General features: G+C 54.8%; 2 protein-coding genes and 1 long non-coding RNA gene across 4 annotated transcripts; 2 read left to right on the plus strand and 1 right to left on the minus strand.

Annotated features, from left to right (window-relative positions):
- Window positions 1-2448: 2448 nt before the first annotated feature.
- On the minus strand, window positions 2449-6238 carry LOC123570335 (uncharacterized). Of its 2 annotated transcripts, none has more exons than XR_012428066.1 (2): window positions 5954-6238; window positions 2449-2987 (listed from the first exon to the last, which is right to left on the minus strand). It is a non-coding gene; the product is annotated as an uncharacterized lncRNA (long non-coding RNA). The 2 variants fall into 2 exon arrangements; XR_006694439.3 differs by having other exon boundaries at window positions 5648-6030.
- A 505-nt stretch (window positions 6239-6743) lies between these two features.
- Window positions 6744-14828, plus strand: RPS5 (ribosomal protein S5). Its single transcript, XM_005590600.4, has 6 exons — window positions 6744-6814; window positions 7607-7715; window positions 12974-13183; window positions 13357-13485; window positions 14517-14615; window positions 14706-14828. Exons 2-6 carry the CDS (start codon window positions 7608-7610, stop codon window positions 14772-14774), a joined length of 615 nt encoding a protein of 204 aa, XP_005590657.1. The 5' UTR covers window positions 6744-6814; window position 7607; the 3' UTR covers window positions 14775-14828.
- Window positions 14829-16048: 1220 nt separating this feature from the next.
- Window positions 16049-17312, plus strand: RNF225 (ring finger protein 225). The gene has a single exon (XM_074025055.1). It carries the CDS (start codon window positions 16172-16174, stop codon window positions 17180-17182), a length of 1011 nt encoding a protein of 336 aa, XP_073881156.1. The 5' UTR covers window positions 16049-16171; the 3' UTR covers window positions 17183-17312.
- The last annotated feature ends 2865 nt before the right edge of the window (window positions 17313-20177 follow it).

Consider the following 20177-nt stretch of genomic DNA (forward strand, 5'->3'; position numbering starts at 1 on the left):
TGTCGTAGAAACAGAGGCCGGCCACACCTAAAAGGCAGGACGCGGCTGCGTCGTCGCCAAGGAAACGGCGTTCCGGACAGGGCCGCAGAGTCCCGCCCATTCCTCCTCGTGAAAGCGGGGGATTGGTCATGATAATGCTTGATAGCCTCCTTCTCCCAATCTGATTTCTAAGAGGTCCCAACCCGGAAACGACTTGCCGCTCGCAGCCTCCCCTCGGGTGGGAAGGTTGGGCAGTGAAGCGCTTGGGAAGCTCTGAAGTGTCCTGGTGAGCGCATTGCGAGTCAGACCGATAACATCAGAATCTGGGAGTGGGCCCGAGCATCTGCGCGTCAAAAGTCCTCAGTTGAGTCTACTTTTTTGTTGTTTTTGGTTTGCTTTTTTGAGACAGGGTCTCGCTCTGTCGCCCAGGTGAATGCAGTGACACCATCACGGTTCACTGCAGCCTCGACCTCCTGAGCTCAAGCGATCCTCCCACCTCAACCTCCAGAGTAGCTGGTAACACGGACGCGCGACACCACGCCCGGCTAATTTTCTTTCTTCTCTCCCTCCCCCTGCCTTCTTCTTCCCATTGTCCCGCCCAGGCTGGTCTCGAACTCCTGTACTGAAGCGACCCTCCCGCCTCACCCTCCCGAATAGCTGGGACTATAGGTGGGAGCCACTATGCCTGGATCGTTTTTTTATTTTTATTTATTTATTTCAGAGATAGACCGTATGTTGCCCAGACTGGTCTGGAACTCCTGGGCTGAAGCGATCCTCGTGCTTCAGCCTTCCAAATTGCCGGGACTACAGACTTGAGCCAGTGCACCAGGGCCCTAGCCTGGCCCCCAGTTGATTCTAACATGTGCGGCCCCTTTGGGTGTTGCAGACTCTAGGGCCCTCCCAGGTAGGATGAACTGGTCAGGCCTCCTACCCATTTGTCACCCAGCTCTTGCCCCCATCTGTTGTGTGGCTCCTGCCCTCCATAGGGACATCTAATTTTGTTGGCTAGTCCAGCACATATATACGACCCAATTTGCCCTACCTTTCTGCCGCCACCGCATCTGCTTCAGGGATGCTGGGACTGTCCCACTCCCTTTCTCCATCCTTTGGGTGTCTGGACATGGAAAGCCTTGTCAAGAGGTCTAGCTCCCTGCCCAAGTACAAAACTCAGGGCTCACCAAGCTCATTGAGGGTGAGCAGGAGGCTGAAGGGCACTTGGAGGGCTGCCCGCCTTGTGGGTCCCTCGGTGGCTGAAGAGAGTTGCACAGGAAAGCCTTGACAATTGTCACAGATAAAGGAGTGCAGATATGTGACAGGTTTGGCCAGTAGCCCCAATTGGGACAGAAGTAAGATTTCTTTTTTTTTTTTTGAGACAGTCTCACTCTGTTGCCCAGGCTGGAGTGCAGTGGCCGCGATCTCAGCTCACTGCAACTTCTGCCTCCCAGGTTCAAGCAGTTCTCTGCCTCAGCCTCCCGAGTAGCTGGGATTATAGGTGCCCACAACTACGCCTGGCTAATTTTTGTATTTTTAGTAGAGATGGGGTTTCACCATCTTGGCCAGGCTGGTATTGAATTCCTGACCTCGTGATCCACCCGCCTCGGCCTCCCAAAGTGCTGGGATTACAGGTGTGAGCCACTGCACCTGGCCTGACACAAGTAGGATTTCTCACGCCTGTGGGTGCACTGCTACTGGAGGAGTCTTGAGCCCATGTGGAAGAACTTCCCACTCCCAGGCACAGAAAGGGCCTCCCTCTGGAGTGAAGCATCTGGTGGTACCACAGGCCTGGCCACCACACAAAGGCCTTGTCCCTGCAGGGCTGGCATGGGTTGACTGGCAGCCCTGGAGTGGAGTTTGAAGCACCAGTCAAAGGCCTTACCATTTGGCAGGCATAGGTGTGGGGGACTTGTCTGGAGGGGACTGGCTATGGGGTCTGTGACAGTCTGTAGGCTTTCTTCTTTTTTTTTTTATTGAGACAGAGTCTCGCTCTGTCGCCCAGGCTGGAGCACAGTGGCCGGATCTCAGCTCACTGCAAGCTCCGCCTCCCGGGTTCACGCCATTCTCCTGCCTCAGCCTCCCGAGTAGCTGGGACTACAGGCGCCCGCCACCTCGCCCGGCTAGTTTTTTGTATTTTTTTAGTAGAGAGGGGGTTTCACCATGTTAGCCAGGATGGTCTCAATCTCCTGACCTTGTGATCCGCCCGTCTCGGCCTCCCAAAGTGGTAGGATTACAGGCTTGAGCCACCGCGCCCGGCCGTTTTTTTTTTTTGTTTTTTTTTTTTTTTTGAGACAGAGTCTCGCTCTGTCGCCCAGGCTGGAGCTCAGTGGCCGGATCTCAGCTCACTGCAAGCTCCGCCTCCCGGGTTTACACCATTCTCCTGCCTCAGCCTCCCGAGTAGCTGGGACTACAGGCGCCCGCCACCTCTTCCGGCTAGTTTTTTGTATTTTTTAGTAGAGACGGGGTTTCACCGTGTTAGCCAGGATGGTCTCGATCTCCTGACCTCATGATCCGGCCATCTCAGCCTCCCAAAATGCCGGTATTATAGGCTTCAGCCACCGCGCCCGGCCGGCTTTCTTCACGTCTACACAAGCCTGTTGTCTAAGTGACCCTGCAGGGTTCTTGCAGGGGCAGCACCAGAGAAGCATCTTGTGACAACGGTCACACAGGAGCGATTTCAGGAACGAGACTCTGAATCAGGCAAGGACCTGGAGAGGAAGCTCCAGTGGGGCACCCACCCAAGGGGTCCAACTTTACCAATCCCACAGGTCCCTGGGCTAGGGCTTATTCTATGTCTGCAGGCCTGGGACCCTGCACCCTGGAGAGTTGTCCTGCTACTGGCCATCCCTCCACAGAGGTCCCCCTCTTGGCTCTATGCTGTCCTCAGCAAAGGGCCTCTACTCCATTTCAGGCCTCTTCTGAGGGCCCGGGCAGCTTACTGCAAAGCAGCCTCAGGGGATGGAGGCTTCAGCAGGGCATCTTGGCTCCCCACCACAGAATCCTGGTTGTAGGATCTGGAAGAACAGAGGAGAAATGGAAGTTGGCAGTTCCCAGGAGGGGAGAAGGTGTTGGTGAGCCATGAAAGCAAACCCCAGTGGCTGAAGCATCCTGGAATACTTGGCCAGATTTCCTTAAGAGTGTGTGTGTGTGTGTGTGTGTGTGTGTGTATGTGTGATGGAATATGTGTGTGTGTATGTGTGTGTGTATGTGTGTGTGATGGAGTGTGTGTGTGTGTGATGGAGAGTGTGTGTGTGTGATGGAGAGTGTGTGTGTGATGCAGTGTGTGTGTGTGTGATGGAATGTGTGTGTGTGTGTGTGTGTGTGTGTGTGAGATGGAGTCCCATTCTGTCACCCAGGCTGAAGTGAAGTGGTGCAATCTTGGCTCACTGCAACCTCCACCTCCTAGGTTCAAGTGATTCTCTTGCCTCAGCCTCCCAAGCAGCTGAGACTACAAGCGCCCGCCACCACGCCCAGCTAATTTGTATTTTTAGTAGAGATGGGGTTTCACCGTGTTAGCCAGGATGGTCTCGATCTCCTGACCTCATGATCCACTGCGCCCGGCCCTCTTCTGTCTCTTATAAGGACACTTGCCATTGGATTTAGGATCTACCCCACTAATCCAGGATGCTCTCATCTTGGGATCCTTGACTAATTTACATCTGCAAAGATTTTTTTCCAATAGGTCATATTCACTGGGTCTGGGTATTAGGGCATGAACTTATCTTTTTGGGGGCTGCCGTTCAATCCATTATAGGTGGGCATCCCACGGAAGCAGACAGTGGCTGGGCCAAAGTAGCCCGTGAAGGATCAACCATGGGCACAAGATCAGGTTTGGGATATGGCAGGGCCAGGCTTGGCTCTGTCAGGCAACTGGGTGGACTGAATCCAGCGCACTCCAAACGAGTTGATAATCAGGTTGGTGACTTCAACAGACAACCAAAGTGCCAGTAAGGGCATTAAGGAGCCATCATGGCCAGGCGCGGTGGCTCACACCTGTAATCCCAGCACTTTGGGAGGCCGAGGCGGGAGAATCACGAGGTCAGGAGATCGAGACCATCCTGGCTAACACAGTGAAACCCCGTCTCTACTAAAAATACAAAAAAATTAGCCGGGCGTGGTGGCGGGCGCCTGCAGTCCCAGCTACTCAAGAGGCTGAGGCAGGAGAATGGCGTGACCCCGGGAGGCAGAGCTTGCAGTGAGCCAAGATTGGGTCACTGCACTCCAGCCTGGGTGACAGAGCAAGACTCGGTCTCCAAAAAAAAAGGAGCCATCACAAGGACATAAGATCAGCTGACAGTAGGACTGTGGCTGGTAGGGTGGACAGGCAAAGTGACTGCCTGGAGAGTGGGCAGGTGGCCCAGCAGGGCCCAGAGGGTGCCTTCCCAGAAGTGAGGACTCCAGTCTGGGGCCACTCAGGATGGACACAATGTACCAGAAGTGAGGTAGATCTCTGCAGAGTCCCTGGGGTCCTCATCCAGTCTGAAGAACATAGCACCAGCAGCCCTAGACCTATGAGGTCATATTCTGCATCTTACCCTAGCACCTTGGGGACCTGGGGAGGCAGGACCACCCTGGGCCTGGCAGGCGGGTGCATGAGTCTTGGCTCTGTAGTATTCACCACCCCACACCTGAGGGCACCTGCCCTCTGCAGCATGGTGGGTCATTCTCATGAGGTCTATAAAGATGTCCATTATTAAGTGACCATGGTGGCCAGGCCACAGAGTTCACATTGACCTTGCCTGAGATTGCATTCTCCTTTCCACACTGAAGGGGAAAACAGGTTCAGAGGGGTGGGCTGAACCTATCCTGATGAGTGCTGCCTGTTTGCTCCCACCCTCCCTACAACCAGCACTCCCCCATGCCCCTCAAGACCAGGGAGGAGCCCACCTAGCCCCTCCTGCAACCACGCAGACCCCAGTGAGAGCCCCGAGGCTGCTACTCTGCACAGGATGGAGGGCAGGGGTAAAGGCCATTGGGTGGTGGCAGTTGGCTGTGCCCCTCACCAGAGACTGACCCCCTGATCAGGCCAGCTTCAGGGCATGTGTCCTTTCCTGAGCTGTAACTGACCATAGTCCAAGGGGCCCACTGTAGGGAGTCCTCAGCAGCCAGACAGAAATGCCCCTGGATTGGGGTAAGAAGAGCCTTTACAGGCAGGCAGTGAAGAAACACAGCTGCTGGGCATCTGCTATGTGCATGCCTCAGGGGTGGGAGTAGAGGGCAGGCATAGCCCTGGGACCTGGGTCAAGTGGCTGGGCCCTTGGGATCCCGAGTTGGAGGGATACCCCCTTGGAGGCAGAGGTGGGCATCAGAGGGTGGCCCCAGGTGGTCCTGGAGTCTGGCCTCGTGAAGGCCACGTCTATGCGTGCTGCAGGCAGACATACAGTCAACAGTGGTCGCTACCTCCGGAAACCCAGTTCTGCTCATGAGACTAGGTCTAACAAGCTGGGACAGGCAGAGGGATATGAAGGAGTCATGGGCAGACATACTGTCCACACTGGCTGCCAGGGTGGCCAAGTGAATAGAGTGAGCTGGGGCACTCACTACCGTGCCAACCCCACGCACGGATGAGGACCCCGGGTCGAAGACCCACGTCCTCAATCCCACGCAATAGCTCAGGCCCTCTGAGAGGGTTCGCTGTCTGCCCAGCCAGGCCTGAGCTGTTCAGAGGGCCTACCTGTTCACAGGCAGCTGGGGGAAGGGACAGAAGTGAGGGGGGGCAGCGGATTGTTTGCTGGCGGGAATAATCTCCATCTCATGGCTTAATCTTCCATCCCTCCTTTCAGTCTTTGGCTAAAAACCTATGTTTCTGGCCCTCGGAGAGGTCGGCCCGTTCAAGAGGCACCCACCCCTGAGAGCCAGGTCTGCAGACACGAGGGCTTCGTGACGTTAGCCCTGAGGGCAGGGAGCTGCAAGCCCTCGCGCGGGCTCCCCGGCCGTGGAGGACGCAAGGACAAACACGAAAGGCCCCCGACCTACTGACCCCCTCCTCCCGGACACTGCGCGTAGCCTGTAGGCTACCTCCGTGCTCCACCCCGAGCGGGTAGCGCTGCTCCAGCCGCCGCAACCCCGGGCCCTCGTGCCGGCGGTCTCCCCTCTTTCGCGGGCGCGATTACTGCATAGCAGGCGTGAAGGGCGCGGAGGTTGTGGGGGAACCCAGCGTGGTATGACAGGAAGGGTCCCCCTGGGAAAAAGGCCCCGCCAGAGGCTTGGGACCCAGGACTCGCGAGCGTGGCGTTCCCAGGTCGGGAGGTGGGGGAGGGGCCGCGTGTGGGCAGGCGCACGCGCGCGGCAACCCGGACCTGTGGAGTGGCGGTGACCACTGGGCCCCACTCCGCCAACCCAGGTCCGCAGCACGCGCGTGCCTGTGAGGCGGCTGTCGCCGCGGAGAGGAGCCAGAGGGAACTGAACTGGCTACTCCCGCGACAGGTGGGATTTAAGGTCAGCAGCTGAACAAAGAAGCGAGCGCGGGCCGGACTTTTTTACTTATTAGACATGGCGGCGTTGGCCTCACGGAAATCTCTGCGCTTCTGCAGGCGCCCACAAGACAGGGCAAGTACGGGGTAGCCAACATCCGCCAGACCCGCTTCTAGGGCCGCTTTTGCAACTGCGCATGCGCTTGGGCTGCACCCGTTCCCTCTAGTCCAAAAGGTTCCTCTACATCCTTCCTCCGGATTGGTCCTTAGGGACATGATGGCCTTTTACGCAAGCGTCGCCCCTGCTGACCCGGAAGTTTTCTTCCCAGTTAAAAGCGTTGGCCCGCTGCGCGCGGCCTCTTCCTGTCTGTGCCAGGGCGGCGCGTGGTCTTCCGTGAGCGGCAGAGACGCTCAGGCTGTGTTCTGAGGTGAGACCGCCGCGGGGCCGGGGATCCTAGGGACGGTTCATGGTCTTTCCAGGATAGTACGCCGTGACGTAGGCCTTTCTCATTAGGTCTTACTTCTGTCTCTGGAAAAAAAAATGTAGAAGAAACGGGCGCGGTACCAGTTACTCTTGACTTCTTCCTGGTGCTTCGCTGCTTCTAGGTTTTCCCCATAGCGGGGCTTGGGGATCTTGGTTTGGACTATGCAGTTGTACTCTGAGAGGAAATTTCTATTTCTTAGGCACACAGTGCACTCTTCTGCTCTGTGTAACTTTCCCTCCTTAATAGCAGCCCCTAGAACCTTCATACTGTCGGTCAAGAATCGAAACCTTTGGGTTGATTGTGCCACACAGTACCTACCGTGGTCCTTGATGTCATATAGCGGTCCCACCTCACGGCCAAGGAAACAGTCCGAGGCAGAATGTTAACTTGGGTCAAAGACCATGTGAATGGCGAGGTTGTGGTTTGATTTACAGCCGATGCAATGTAAGGACATTTGGCATCTGCTGAGCCGTTATACCTTGGTCCCAATGCAGCAGCTGTTGACTGGTGGGCTGCCAAGTCTTGAGCCCAGGGGTTCTAGGTGAAAGACAAATGCTTCTTGCTGAGAGCTGAGTAATTTTTCTAGTGCTTGAAAACACGTTCACAGCCTCTCTTGGTCCTTTGCGACTCCCCAGTTCATCAGCTCTGGGGTAGCCTCAGAGTTGGGGATGGCTGCGCCTGTGCTCCATGCTAGCTGGGCTCTGACGTTTTTTTCTTGTCATCACCCTGTCCCAGGATGACCGAGTGGGAGACAGCGGCACCAGCTGTGGCAGAGACCCCAGACATCAAGCTCTTTGGGAAGTGGAGCACCGATGATGTGCAGATCAATGACATTTCCCTACAGGTGAGGGGAACTTGTGATTGGCCTTCCCGGCTGGGGGCGGAGATTATTCCAGGAAGGAACACATCAAACTTGTTGATGTGCCACTAAGTCAAGAATAGAGGTCATAACAGGTAAAGAAGGGATTCCTTGACCACCACATCTACCATATCCGCTCTTACATCCTGTTCAGAGATGACTACAACTTTTGTCAGGAGAGGACTCCTTCACCAGAAGGAGCATCACATCTCACATATGGTATTTTTGTTACTGTTTTTGTAGTAAAATACATAATATCCAGTGTCATTCTTCTGCATGTGAATATCCGGTTATCCAATACCATCTCTTAAAGAGATTTTTTTTCCCCCCCAATTGAATGGCCTTGGCCACTTGTCAAAAATCAGCTGGCTGTAGATGTATGGGTTTCATTATGGACTCTCAGTTGTATTCCATTGGTCTATATGTCTGTCCTTCTCACATATGGTATTTTTGTTACTGTTTTTGTAGTAAAATACATAATATCCAGTGTCATTCTTCTGCATGTGAATATCCGGTTATCCAATACCATCTCTTAAAGAGATTTTTTTTCCCCCCCCATTTTGCAATTGGGAAGTGTGAGTTGTCCTACTTTGTTCCTACTCCATACGGTTTTACACATACCCTTTTTCTCCCCTCCCCACCAAGGCATCATTAAGAATTTTGTGGGCCTTAGGAACTTTCACTTTTGTGAGCCCTTCCTCCATTAAAAGAAAGTATTTGAAATTAAATTTTGTGACTACATTGGTATAAAGATGAATATAATTTGGGTTGTACTTTATTCACTTTCCTCCTCTTTTTCTTTTTTTAATCATTAAAGTTTTATCTTCGAGATAGGATTGCTCTCTTGTCACCCAGGCTGGACTGCAGTGGTATGATCACAGTTCACTGCAGCCTCGATACACCTGGGCTCAGGGGATCCTCCTGTCTTAGACTCCAACTAGCTGGGACCACAGGTGCATGCCACCAAATCTGCTACCTTTTGTTTTAGAAAGAATGAAAACTTTTTTGTTGTCTGTAAAGATGTCAGGGGACTTAGACACCTTACCTAATGGATAATTCAGCCTTGTTTTTCACTCTGAATATCTTGTAGATCTTTCCTTCATGGGTTATTTCAGGGGGTCCACAAACATTTATTTATTTATTTATTTATTTATTTATTTATTTATTTTTTTGAGACGGAGTCTTGCTCTGTGCCCCAGGCTGGAGTGCAGTGGCGCCATCTCGGCTCACTGCAAGCTCCGCCCCCCCGGGTTCACGCCATTCTCCTGCCTCAGCCTCCCGAGTAGCTGGGACTACAGGCGCCCGCCACCTCGCCCGGCTAATTTTCTTGTATTTTTAGTAGAGACAGGGTTTCACCGTGTTAGCCAGGATGGTCTCGATCTCCTGACCTTATGATCCGCCCGTCTCGGCCTCCCAAAGTGCAGGGATTACAGGCTTGAGCCACCGCGCCCGGCCCCTATTTATTTATTTATTGAGACAGAAGTTCGTTCTTGTCGCCCAGTCTGGAGTGCAGTGGCACAATCTCGGCCCACTGCAGCCTCCGGCTCCCAGGTTCAAGTGATTCTCCTGCCTCAGCCTCCCGAGCAGCTGTGATTACAGGTGCCTGTCACCATGTCCAGCTTTTTGTTTTTTTGAGACAGTTTCACTCTTGTTGCCCAGGCTGGAGTGCAGTGGTGCAGTCTTGGCTCACTGCAACCTCTGCCTCCTGGGTTCATGCGATTCTCCTGCCTTGGTGGGGAGGGGAGAAAAAGGGTATGTGTAAAACTGTATGGAGTAGGAACAAAGTAAGACAGCTCACACTTCCCGGTTGCAAAACTTAATACAAAATTCTGCTGTCCCGAGTAGCTGGGATTACAGGCACATGCCACCATGCCCAGCTAATTTTTGTATTTTTAGTAGAGATGGGGTTTCATCATACTGGTCAGGCTGATCTCTTAACTCCTGACCTCAGGTGATCCGCCCGCCTCAGCCTCCCAAAGTGCTGGGATTACAGGCATGAACCACTGCGCCCGGCCTAATTTTTGTATTTTTATTAGAGAGGGGTTTCTGTTAGCCAGGCTGGTCTTGAACTCCTGACCTCAGGTGATCGACCCGCCTCAGCCTCCCAAAGTGCTGGGATTATAGGCATGAGCCGCCACGCCTGGCCTTATTTATTTATTTGTGAGATAAGAGTCTCACTCTGTCTCCCAGGCTGGAGTGCAGTGGTGCGATCTCTGCTCACAGCAACCTCTGCCTCCCAGAGGTCAAGTGACTTTCCTGCCTCAGCCTCCCAACATACTGGGGTTATAGGCATGAGCCACCGCGCCCAGCCCACAAACATTTTCATTATAGGCCCAGATAGTAAGTGTTTTAGACTTCGTGGGCCACATTGGGTCTCTGTTACTTTTTTTTTTTTTTTTTTTTGAGATGGAGTCTTGCTCTCTCACCCAGGCTGGAGTGCAGTGGCATGATCTCGGCTCACTGCAACCTCTGCCTCCTAGGTTCAGGTGATTTTCCTGCCTCAGCCTCCCTAGTAGCTGGAACTACAGGTGCATGCCACCACGCCCAGCTAATTTTTGTATTTTTAGTAGAGACAAGGTTTCACCATGTTGGCCAGGCTGGCCTCAAACTCCTTGATCTACTAAACATTTGTTAGGTGCCTGTTCCACTAGGGAAATAAACATCAACAGGAGTTCACTGTATTTTAAACACCTGTGCAAGGCTCCACTGTTGGGCCAAACCCTTGCTGGGGAATTTGGTGTGTGCAATTTTTTGCTGTATAATGAAAGCCCTGCCTGAATGCCCTTCACCAGACTGTGAGTTTTTTTTTCTTGCAGCCAGACTATGAAATAGTACTGAGAGTTTCAGTGTCTTGTGTTCTTTTCCCATCATTCCTTGTATTTTTAGAAACAGGTAGTTTGTATATATTCTAAGAGGCAAGTGATAGAATGGCCTTGGGTACATTTTGTAATGGAGCTATCAACAGCAGTCTTCTTGGAATACACATAGCTCCTCTCTTCCCCTGTACATACACAGGGTTAATTTTTTGGCATTTTTCTAGATTTTTATGGGGGGATGGCTATGTAAGTATAAGAAGGCTTGTTAAATGATTGTTTTAAAACTGTGGTTCTGGGCCAGGTGCAGTAATCCCAGCACTTCGGGAGGCCAAGGTGGGCAGATCATCTGAGGTCAGGAGTTTGAGATCAGCCTGGTCAACATGGTGAAACCCTGTCTCTACTAAAAATATAAAAATTAGCCGTGCATGGTGGTGCACACCTGTTGTCCCAGCTACTTGGAAGGCTGATGCAGGTGAATCGCTTGAACCTGGGAGGTGGAGGTTGGGGTGAGCTGAAATCATGCCATTGCACTCCATTCTGGCCAACAAGAATGAAACTCCATCTCAAAAAAAACTGGGCCGGGCATGGTGACGCATGTCTGTAATCCCAGCAATTTGGGAGGCTGAGGCAGGAGAATTGCTTGAACCCAGGAGGCGGAGGTTGCAGTGAGCTGAGATGGCGACATTGCACTCCAACCTGGGTGATAGAGTGAGACTCTGTCTCAAAAAAAAAAAAAAAACCCCAAAAAACAGAAAAGTTGTCAGCCAGGTACGGTGGCTCATGCCTGTAATCCCATCAGTTTGGGAGGCTGAGGCAGGCAGATCACCAGGGGTCAGGAGTTCAAGACCAGCCTGGCCAATGTGTCGAAACCCCATCTCTACTAAAAATACAAAAATTAGCCTGGCATGGTGGCATGCACCTATAGTCCCAGCTACTTGGGAAGGTGAGGCAGGAGAATCGCTTGAACCTGGGAGGCGGAGGTTTCAGTAAGCCAATATTGCACCACTACACTCCAGCCTGGGAGACAGACTCCATCTCAAAAAACAAACGAAAAACAAAAAAACTGTAGCTCTTATGGTCCCCTGTCTTAGGGGACACTTAGCAATGTCTGGATACATTTTTAGGTGTGAAAACTGACCGGTAGGGTGCCAGGCACCGTGGCTCATGCCTGTAATTTCAACACTTTGGGAGCCCAAGGCGGGCAGGTCGCTTGAGGTCAAGAGTTCAAGAACAGCCTGCTCGAAATGGTGAAACGCCTTCTCTATTAAAAGTACAAAAAATTTAGCTGGGCTTGGTGGCATGTGCCTGTAATCCCAGCTACTCAGGAGACTGAGGCAGGAGAATCACTTGAACCCAGGAGGCAGAAGTTGCAGTGAGCCAAGATCGCGCCACTGCACTCCAGCCTGGGCAACAGCAAGACTCAGTCGAGGGGGAAAAAAAAGAAAGAACAGGCCAGGAGCAGTGGCTCACGCCTGTAATCCCAACACTTTGGGAGGCCGAGACGGGTGGATCGCGAGTTCAGGAGTTCAAGACCAGCCTGGCCAACGTAGTGAAACCCTGTCTCTACTAAAAATACAAAAAAAAAAAACTAACTGGGCATGGTGGCAGGCGCCTGTAATCCTAGCTACTCTGGAGGTTGAGGCAGGAGAATTGCTTGAATCTCGGAGTCAGAGGTGGCAGCAAGCTGAGATGGCGCCACTGCACACCAGCCCGGGCAATAGTGTGAGACTCCGTCTCAAAAAAAAAAAAAAAAAAGGCGGGGGGTTGCCAGTGGCATACCAGATGGCTGTTAAACATCCTATAGTGTGGGCCGGGCGCGGTGGCTCAAGCCTGTAATCCCAGCACTTTGGGAGGCCGAGACGGGCGGATCACGAGGCCAGGAGATCGAGAGACGATCCCGGCTAACACGGTGAAACCCCGTCTCTACTAAAAAATACAAAAAAACTAGCCGGGCGAGGTGGCGGGCGCCTGTAGTCCCAGCTACTCGGGAGGCTGAGGCAGGAGAACGGCGTAAACCCGGGAGGCGGAGCTTGCAGTGAGCTGAGATCCGGCCACTGCACTCCAGCCTGGGTGACAGAGCAAGACTCCGTCTCAAAAAAAAAAAAAAAAAAAAAAAAACATCCTATAGTGTGTAGGATAGCCCCCCAAACAATTATCTGGTCCAAAATCTAGTCTCCTTAGATTCCCACTCTTTGATTATAAAGGAAGTGTACTTTTTAGCGACTTGGTAAAGTCACCTGTTCAGGGTTTTTTTCCTCATGGTGGATGGGGCTTATATCCAAGTCCCCTAGGGAGGAGGCATACCAGGGTCCCAGACGGCTGTTGGACTACCCCCAAATGGGTACTCGATTTCTCCTCTGGTGTCTGGCCAACACCCATGCTGCTCCTGACCATTTTCCCTTCATTTCCTGCTCCCTGCTGCCCCAGGATTACATAGCAGTGAAGGAGAAGTATGCCAAGTACCTGCCTCACAGTGCAGGGCGGTATGCCGCCAAACGCTTCCGCAAAGCTCAGTGTCCCATTGTGGAGCGCCTCACAAACTCCATGATGATGCACGGCCGCAACAACGGCAAGAAGCTGATGACTGTGCGCATCGTCAAGCATGCCTTCGAGATCATACACCTGCTCACAGGCGAGGTAGGGCTCTGTGGCCTGGTGAGGGCAGGCTGTGCCCTCAGTACATCCCAAAGCCCCACAGTGTGTATGCCAGGCGTATCCCCTGTGTGGTGTGGTCACTCTTGTTTTAGGGGTGAGGAAGGGGGAGGAATGCATGGGGCTGGATGTCAGGCTCATAGCCCCCTTCTCTCTAGAACCCTCTGCAGGTCCTGGTGAACGCCATCATCAACAGTGGTCCCCGGGAGGACTCCACCCGCATTGGACGTGCCGGGACTGTGAGACGACAGGCTGTGGACGTGTCCCCACTGCGCCGTGTGAATCAGGTGAGCCTGGGGCTTACGCACGTGGCAGGGTGGACACAGCCATGGGAGTGGGTGGGGTCTTGCCTGGGGCAGGAAGGCTTGTCTCTGCCTACGTGTTTTACCTGCAGCATCACTTCCTCTAGGAAGCCTTCCTGGATTCCCACCCTGCATAGGGGCAGATCCAGGCGCTGGGTCCTCTTCTGGACCACATTTCGCAGAGGTCTTTCCTTTGGGTGTATATTTTTACACTGTGTGTGTATGTGTACTTTTTTTTTTTTTTTCTTGGATAGTTTGAGAATCAGTTGCAGATATTCTGATTGTGTTTCCCCTGAACACAGCAGGTGTCTTAACAAAGATGACCTACTCGCATCGTCACCCCCAGGAACGAATTTAACAGTAGTAGAATAGTCAAATCAGTCATTGTTGCATTTAGCATCTGTGCCCAGAATGCCCTTTATAGTGGCTCATTGTCAGTCGGGTCCAAGTTAAAAGCAAATATATTGCCTCTTTTTTTTTTTTTTTTTTTTTAAGAAATAATTGAGATCGAGTCTGTGTTGCTCAGGGTGTTCTTGAACTCCTGGTCTCAAATTATCCTGTCCCCTCAGCCTCCCAAAGTGGTAGGATTACAGGCATGAGCCACCACACCTGGCCGCATTTTTTGTTGTCGTTGGGTTTCTTGTTGTTTGTAGAGGTGGGCTTTCACCACGTTGCTCAGGCTGGTCTCAAACTCCCTGCCAAAGTGATCTTCCTGCCTCAGCATCCCAAAGTGTTACAGGCGCAAGCCACCGCGCCTGGCCATCTAGCAGTTTGCTGTTGAGACGGGTCTCAATCTCCTGTCGTTGGGGATGCAACTTCAGCCTGTGTGTGTGTGTCTGGACACTTGCTCTTGTGACCCTCTGTCTGATTGCAAATCTGGCATGATGTCACCTCCCCTTACCTCTTGTCTCAGTGGACCTATGGGTGACATGGCTGACAGCATCTCTTGGGGGTGGGCCCACGGTGCTGGGAGGACCGCAGTCTGTCCTTTAGCCTGACCCCTGCTCGCTCTCTAGGCCATCTGGCTGCTGTGCACAGGCGCTCGTGAGGCTGCCTTCAGGAACATTAAGACCATTGCTGAGTGCCTGGCAGATGAGCTCATCAATGCTGCCAAGGTGGGTGAGGGCACTCTGGTTGGGGGGTCTTAAGTTCAGCGTTTGTGGGGGTCCTTCAGAATTCAGAGCTGACTGTCTGTCTCCTTGCAGGGCTCCTCCAACTCCTATGCCATTAAGAAGAAGGACGAGCTGGAGCGTGTGGCCAAGTCCAACCGCTGATTTTCCCGGCTGCTGTCCAATAAAACTGTCTGCCCTTTGGGGCAGCCCCACCCACCTCTGCCGTTGTCTGTCTTCGTTGGGGGTGGTGTGGGTGGCATAGTCCTGGTGGCCTTGGGAGCTGCTCACCTTCCTGACCTGTTTGCCTGTGGGGACCTGGAAGCATTGCTGACTCAGAACCGTGGCACCCCAGGGCTAGCAGGTGGGGCATCGGAAGCAGGCCAGGCTTCCTGGAGTGTCCCAGCAGGTACTGGAAATGAGATGGGGTTGTCCATAACTTCTGAGGGCGTGGCGTGTGAGATGTTGCTGTGGTCTGGGTGGGTGGGTGGCTTGGGTGCCTGTGAGGTCTGGGTAGTCACAAGACCATCCTGAGAGGCTTGTCACCTTGAAGTAGCCCTGGGGAGAGCAGGAAAGTTCAGCTGTTGGGGCCACTTGATTTTGGATCTCTAGCTTTGCCCCCCTCTTGGAGTGTGGGCTGGTTTCACCCTGGCTAGGTTGCACTCCTGGTTACCTCCCCGGCCACACTGGTTGTGGCTGCAGCCCAGGCCTGTACGCCCGGTTTCCGTGGGTTGTACGGGTTCCTTTCCGCCAGTGTCCATGCAGCGTCATCAGGCTGCTGGGGACAGGTTGGGACCCACCCAGGGCCACAGGCTGGTGACTCTGGTAGAGGACTCATCAGGTTCTGAAGGGTGGGGTGGGGTGGGCCCAAGCCCACCCTTCCACAGCCCCCATCATCTGGCCAAAGCAGGCTTGGTGTTCATCCTCGTGGCGCTGGCCCAGGGGGCGGGGCAGGCAGTCAAACGGGTCCAGCGGGTACCTGGGACCTGGAGGGGTGGCCCCAGATGAGCACCCTCCCCCTGGGAGGGTACTTTTGAGCCCAGCTGCAGGTAGGCCGGAAACGGTCAGAACAGGCAGGGACACGCCACTGGCCAGAGGGAGGAGGCGTCCACAGGTAGGAAGGGTCCCGCAGGCCGGCTGGGGTCTGTCATTGCTCTGTGGGTGCCCCCTGGCTCCTGTGCTTGGCTCCTCTCTCAGCAGAGTTCCTTTCCCAGCCTAGGTGTCAATGTCTCTTCCACTGGGGTGTTGTATGGTCCTCCAGGTTCCCTCTGCCGAGCTCCTGAGGGCTGCATATCTCTGCTCCTCTCTGGGTTAGGTCTTTTCCATCCCTGTCTGGAGTCCTCACCATCTCCGTGTTCAACTTGTCTACATTTCCAATGCAGGAACTGGTCCCCCGTGGGTCCATTCCTATCCCCAGTCTCTGCCTCGGGCCTCCCCATCTTCCCTGCTCCTGGACGTAACTATACCCTTCTCGGGATGGTCCTGCTCTGTACTGGGGGATCCTCTCTAAAGTACAGTCTTCAGTCTTCCCTGGATTCCCTGGTGGTCTCAGAACCCGCTCCATGCTCCACCGCCTTCTTCCCTGCCTGACCTCCTCTCCTCGCAGGTCCGTCCCGATGCCCTGCCCTCGGCCGTTCTGGCTCCGCCATTCCCGGGCCCCCCAGGGCTCGGGTCCCAGCTCCCCAAGCAGAGGGGAGGACCAGGAGGAGGAGGAGGAGGGGGACGGCAGCCCAGGCTCCAGCCCCATCCTGTCCCCCGCCTCCCCGGTGGAGTGCCTCATCTGCGTGTCGTCTTTCGACGGCGTGTTCAAGCTGCCCAAGCGCCTGGACTGCGGCCACGTCTTCTGTCTCGAGTGCCTGGCGCGCCTGTCGTTGGCCACGGCGGGCGGCGGCAACGCGGTGGCCTGTCCAGTGTGCCGCGCACCCACGCGCCTGGCCCCCCGCCGCGGACTCCCCGCGTTGCCCACGCAGTCCGGTCTCCTGCCCCGCGACGCGCGCGCGCCGCCCTCTCGCCAGGGCTCCGTGCGCTTCGACCGGCGCCGCGGCCTCCTCTACCTGCGGCCGCCGCCGCCCCCGCCCGGGCCGCGCAAGGCCCGCGCCCCGCCGCCCCCGCCGCCTCTGCGCCTGGGCCGCCCGCTGTCGCGCCGCCTGTCGCTGGCCAGCCCGGCCTGGGTCTTCAACGCGGCCGTGGCGCTGGCCGTGCTGGTGGCCGCGGGCCTCGTGGTCTCGGGCGTCTACATCTTCTTCCTCATCCCGCACGCCACCTCCTCCGGCCCCGCGCGGCCCCAGCTCGTGGCGCTCGCCCCAGCGCCAGGCTTCTCTTGGTTCCCGCCGAGGCCCACGCCGGGGATGCCCTGGACCCCCGCCTGGACGCCGCGCCCCACGGGCCCTGACCTAGACACGACACTGCCAGGAACTGCAGAAGATGCGCTGGAGCCCCAGGCGGGCCCCGAGGATCCGGCGGAGAACGAGGGGACGCTGGACAGGCGATCGGACGGCACGTGGGGCACAGAGGCTGACCCCGGCTGGGCCCCGTGGCCACGGGGTGCGAGGAGGCCGTGGGGCCCACAGTAAGGGCGCCAGCACTGCAGTCCTGCCGCCAGGCCTGGCACCCCCGTGTTATCTGGGGCCTTTAGCAGGGCACACAGCACTTACCTGTTTCTCCAGGCTGGGGCCTGGGGCAAGCATCGTTGGCATTGTCATCGTGGGGCTGGATCCTCTCAAGGAGCAGACACCGCAGTCATCCCACAAGGATCCTCTGGGAACACCCCTGACCCCCATTCTTGTGGCTATACAGCGGAGGGTGCCCTGACCGTGACCTCCATAAGGGTCCTGCTAGGGCTTGCTCCTGCTCCGGAACCCCTACTCCGTGGGGGTGCAGGTGGAAGCATCCCTGATCCTCATCCCTTGTAGGAGTCCAGCTGTGGACACCCCCGACTGACATCCATGCAGGTGCCCAGCCAGGGGCAGCCCCACACGGATCCCTGAACGGGTCCTGCTGGGAGTACCCCCATTCATTCTCACCACAGAGTGCCGGGGGAGCGTCCTTACCAGCACCGGAGGCCTTCGGACTGGCCACAGGTGGCAGCCATCTTTGGAGGGCAGAGCTGTTGCGGCTATTATTCCCTGGTTACAGCGCCTCCCCAACTGGCCCATTGCAGGGGATGTCCCACCTCTCCGTCCATCTGTGGAGTTTGTTTTCTACTGCCTGCAGGCTGGGCCTGGGTGGGCTCCAGCTGTCTACATGCTGATCCTGGGTGTAGAGTTGCCATCCTGCACACCTGGTTGGGGCTGGGGCTCAGACTTGAAAGAGCAGGGTGTTCTGGCCAGGGCTGGGGAGGAACTTGAGTCTTAAAGACTGGCACCCGCCGCAATCCTAAGTCCCAAACTGCTCTGGGAGCCTCCGCTTCCCCCTGGGTCGTGGCTTCTAGGTTCCTCCCAATATGCTGTGGTGCAGCTGAGCTCATCATGGCTCAGAGAGGCCAAGGTCACCCCAGGGGTCACACAGAGGCAGACAATGGTGGGGGTGGGAGTCCTGGACCTCCTTGGTTAGCCAGAGGCATCCTAGTCCCTTTCCCTGGCCACCAGAGTCCCCATCACCCCCGATTAATTTCTTGGTGCCAGTTACTGCAGTTCTTCCTCCAGGGCTCCATCTGTCCTGCTCAGCCTCCCTTCTTGTGCCTCAAGGTGAACCCTGAGCCTTCCCGATAGACAGCAGCCTGCAGGGAAGGTGGTGTATGGGCTCCTGTCCTCTTCCTCCCAGAAGCCTTCCTGGGTTAGTTATGGGGGAAGATGGCAGCTATCCTCTGTGCAGACTGAACCTGGGGCTTCTGTTTCCTCCCAGGCCCTGCACCCCCGCATCCTGCCTCACCTCACTCTGGGATGGAGTGCTGTGTTTTGGGAATGGGCACCCAGCATGTTCCAAAGAGAAATATGACTTCTACGTAGCTGGAGGCTCCTGTTTGATTTGTTTACGTGTGTTCTCAGCATCAGTATACCAGCATACAGTAGGTGCCAAACAAGGGAGTGTCAGAATTGCAGGTGACCCAGGCAACCTGGGAATGCACCCTGGGCCCAGGACTGTCTAGAGCTAGCTCTGGTGTAAGCTGCTGCTTCCAGGTGGGAACCAGAGGAGGAATACTAGGGAGTCCATAGTGTGTCTTCCCAGACCAGTTCTTGCCCACACCCACATGCCGATGTCACCCACAGGGGCTGGGACCAGTGTACTGAGTCACTGGGCAGCCACAGCCCAGCCTCATAGGGAAGAAACCTGGTCAGACAGCAGCAGAGTTGGTGGTCTATTCATTTTCTCTGGCTGCTGTGACAAAATACCCCCAACTTAATTATTTAGGACATGCGTTTATTTATTTATTTATTTTTAACTGAGTCTCGCTCTGTCGCCTGAGCTGGAGTGCAGTGTGATCTCGGCTCACTGCAACCTCTGCCTCCCGGGTTCAAGCAATTCTTCTGCCTTAGCCTCCCAAGTAGCTGGGATTAGAGGCGCCCGCCACCATGCTGGGCTAATTTTTGTATTTTTAGTAGAGACAGTGTTTCACCATGTTGGTCAGGCTGGTCTCAAACTCCCGACCTTGTGATTTGCCCACCTCGCCCTCCCAAAGTGCTGGGATTACAGGTCTGAGCCACCGCGGCCAGCCTTAATTAATTAATTAATTAATTAATTAATTAATTTTTTTCTGAGACAGAGTCTCGCTCTGTAGCCCAGGCTGGAGTGCAGTGGCGCAACCTCGGTTCACTGCAACCTCTGCCTCCTGGGTTCAAACGATTCCCCTGCCTCAGTCTCCCAATTAGCTGATATTACAGGCGCCTGCTACCATGTCCGACTTTTTGTATTTGTAATAGAGATGGGGTTTCACCATGTTGGCCAGGCTGGTCTTGAACTCCTGGTCTCAAGTAATCTACCCACCTCGCCTCCCAAAGTGCTGGGATTACAGGCACGGGCCACCATGCCTGGCTAAACACACACTTACTATCTTGCAGTTCTGCAGTCCAGAAGTCCACAATCAGTTTCCCTGGGCTAAAGTGGAGGGCTAGTTCTTTCTGGAGGCTCTAAGAGATAATCCATTTCATTAGTTTTTCCAGCTTCTAGGGCTGCATTCCTTAGCTCCTGGCTCCTTCAAAGCCAGCAGTGCAGCATCTTCAAATCTCTCTGACCCTCCTGCCTCCCTCTTTCACTTATAAAGGACACTATGAGCACATGGCACCTACCCCGATAATCCAAGATAGTCTCCCCATCTCATGATCATTAATTTAATCACACCTGCAAAGTCCATTCTGTGGTGTCAGGTAAAAGATTCACAAGTTCCAGGGATTCGGACTGGGATATCTTTGGAGGCCATTATTCTGCCTACCATAGGGTATCAGAGATCCTCCTCATTGCTTCCCTCTCCCACCCAACCTAGGAGAGTGGGGGTGTGCAATAGTAGATCTGACCCAGATGGGCCAAGCAGGGGGTCAGAAAGGGGCTCTTGCCTGGTGTTGCACAGAAGAGGGAGAGAGGATGCTCTCTGCCTGAGGGTGGTCCAGGAAGGCTGTCTAGAGCTATGTCCTA

This window comes from Macaca fascicularis, chromosome 19 (genome assembly GCF_037993035.2).
Source record: "Macaca fascicularis isolate 582-1 chromosome 19, T2T-MFA8v1.1".
Lineage (NCBI taxonomy): Eukaryota > Metazoa > Chordata > Mammalia > Primates > Cercopithecidae > Macaca > Macaca fascicularis.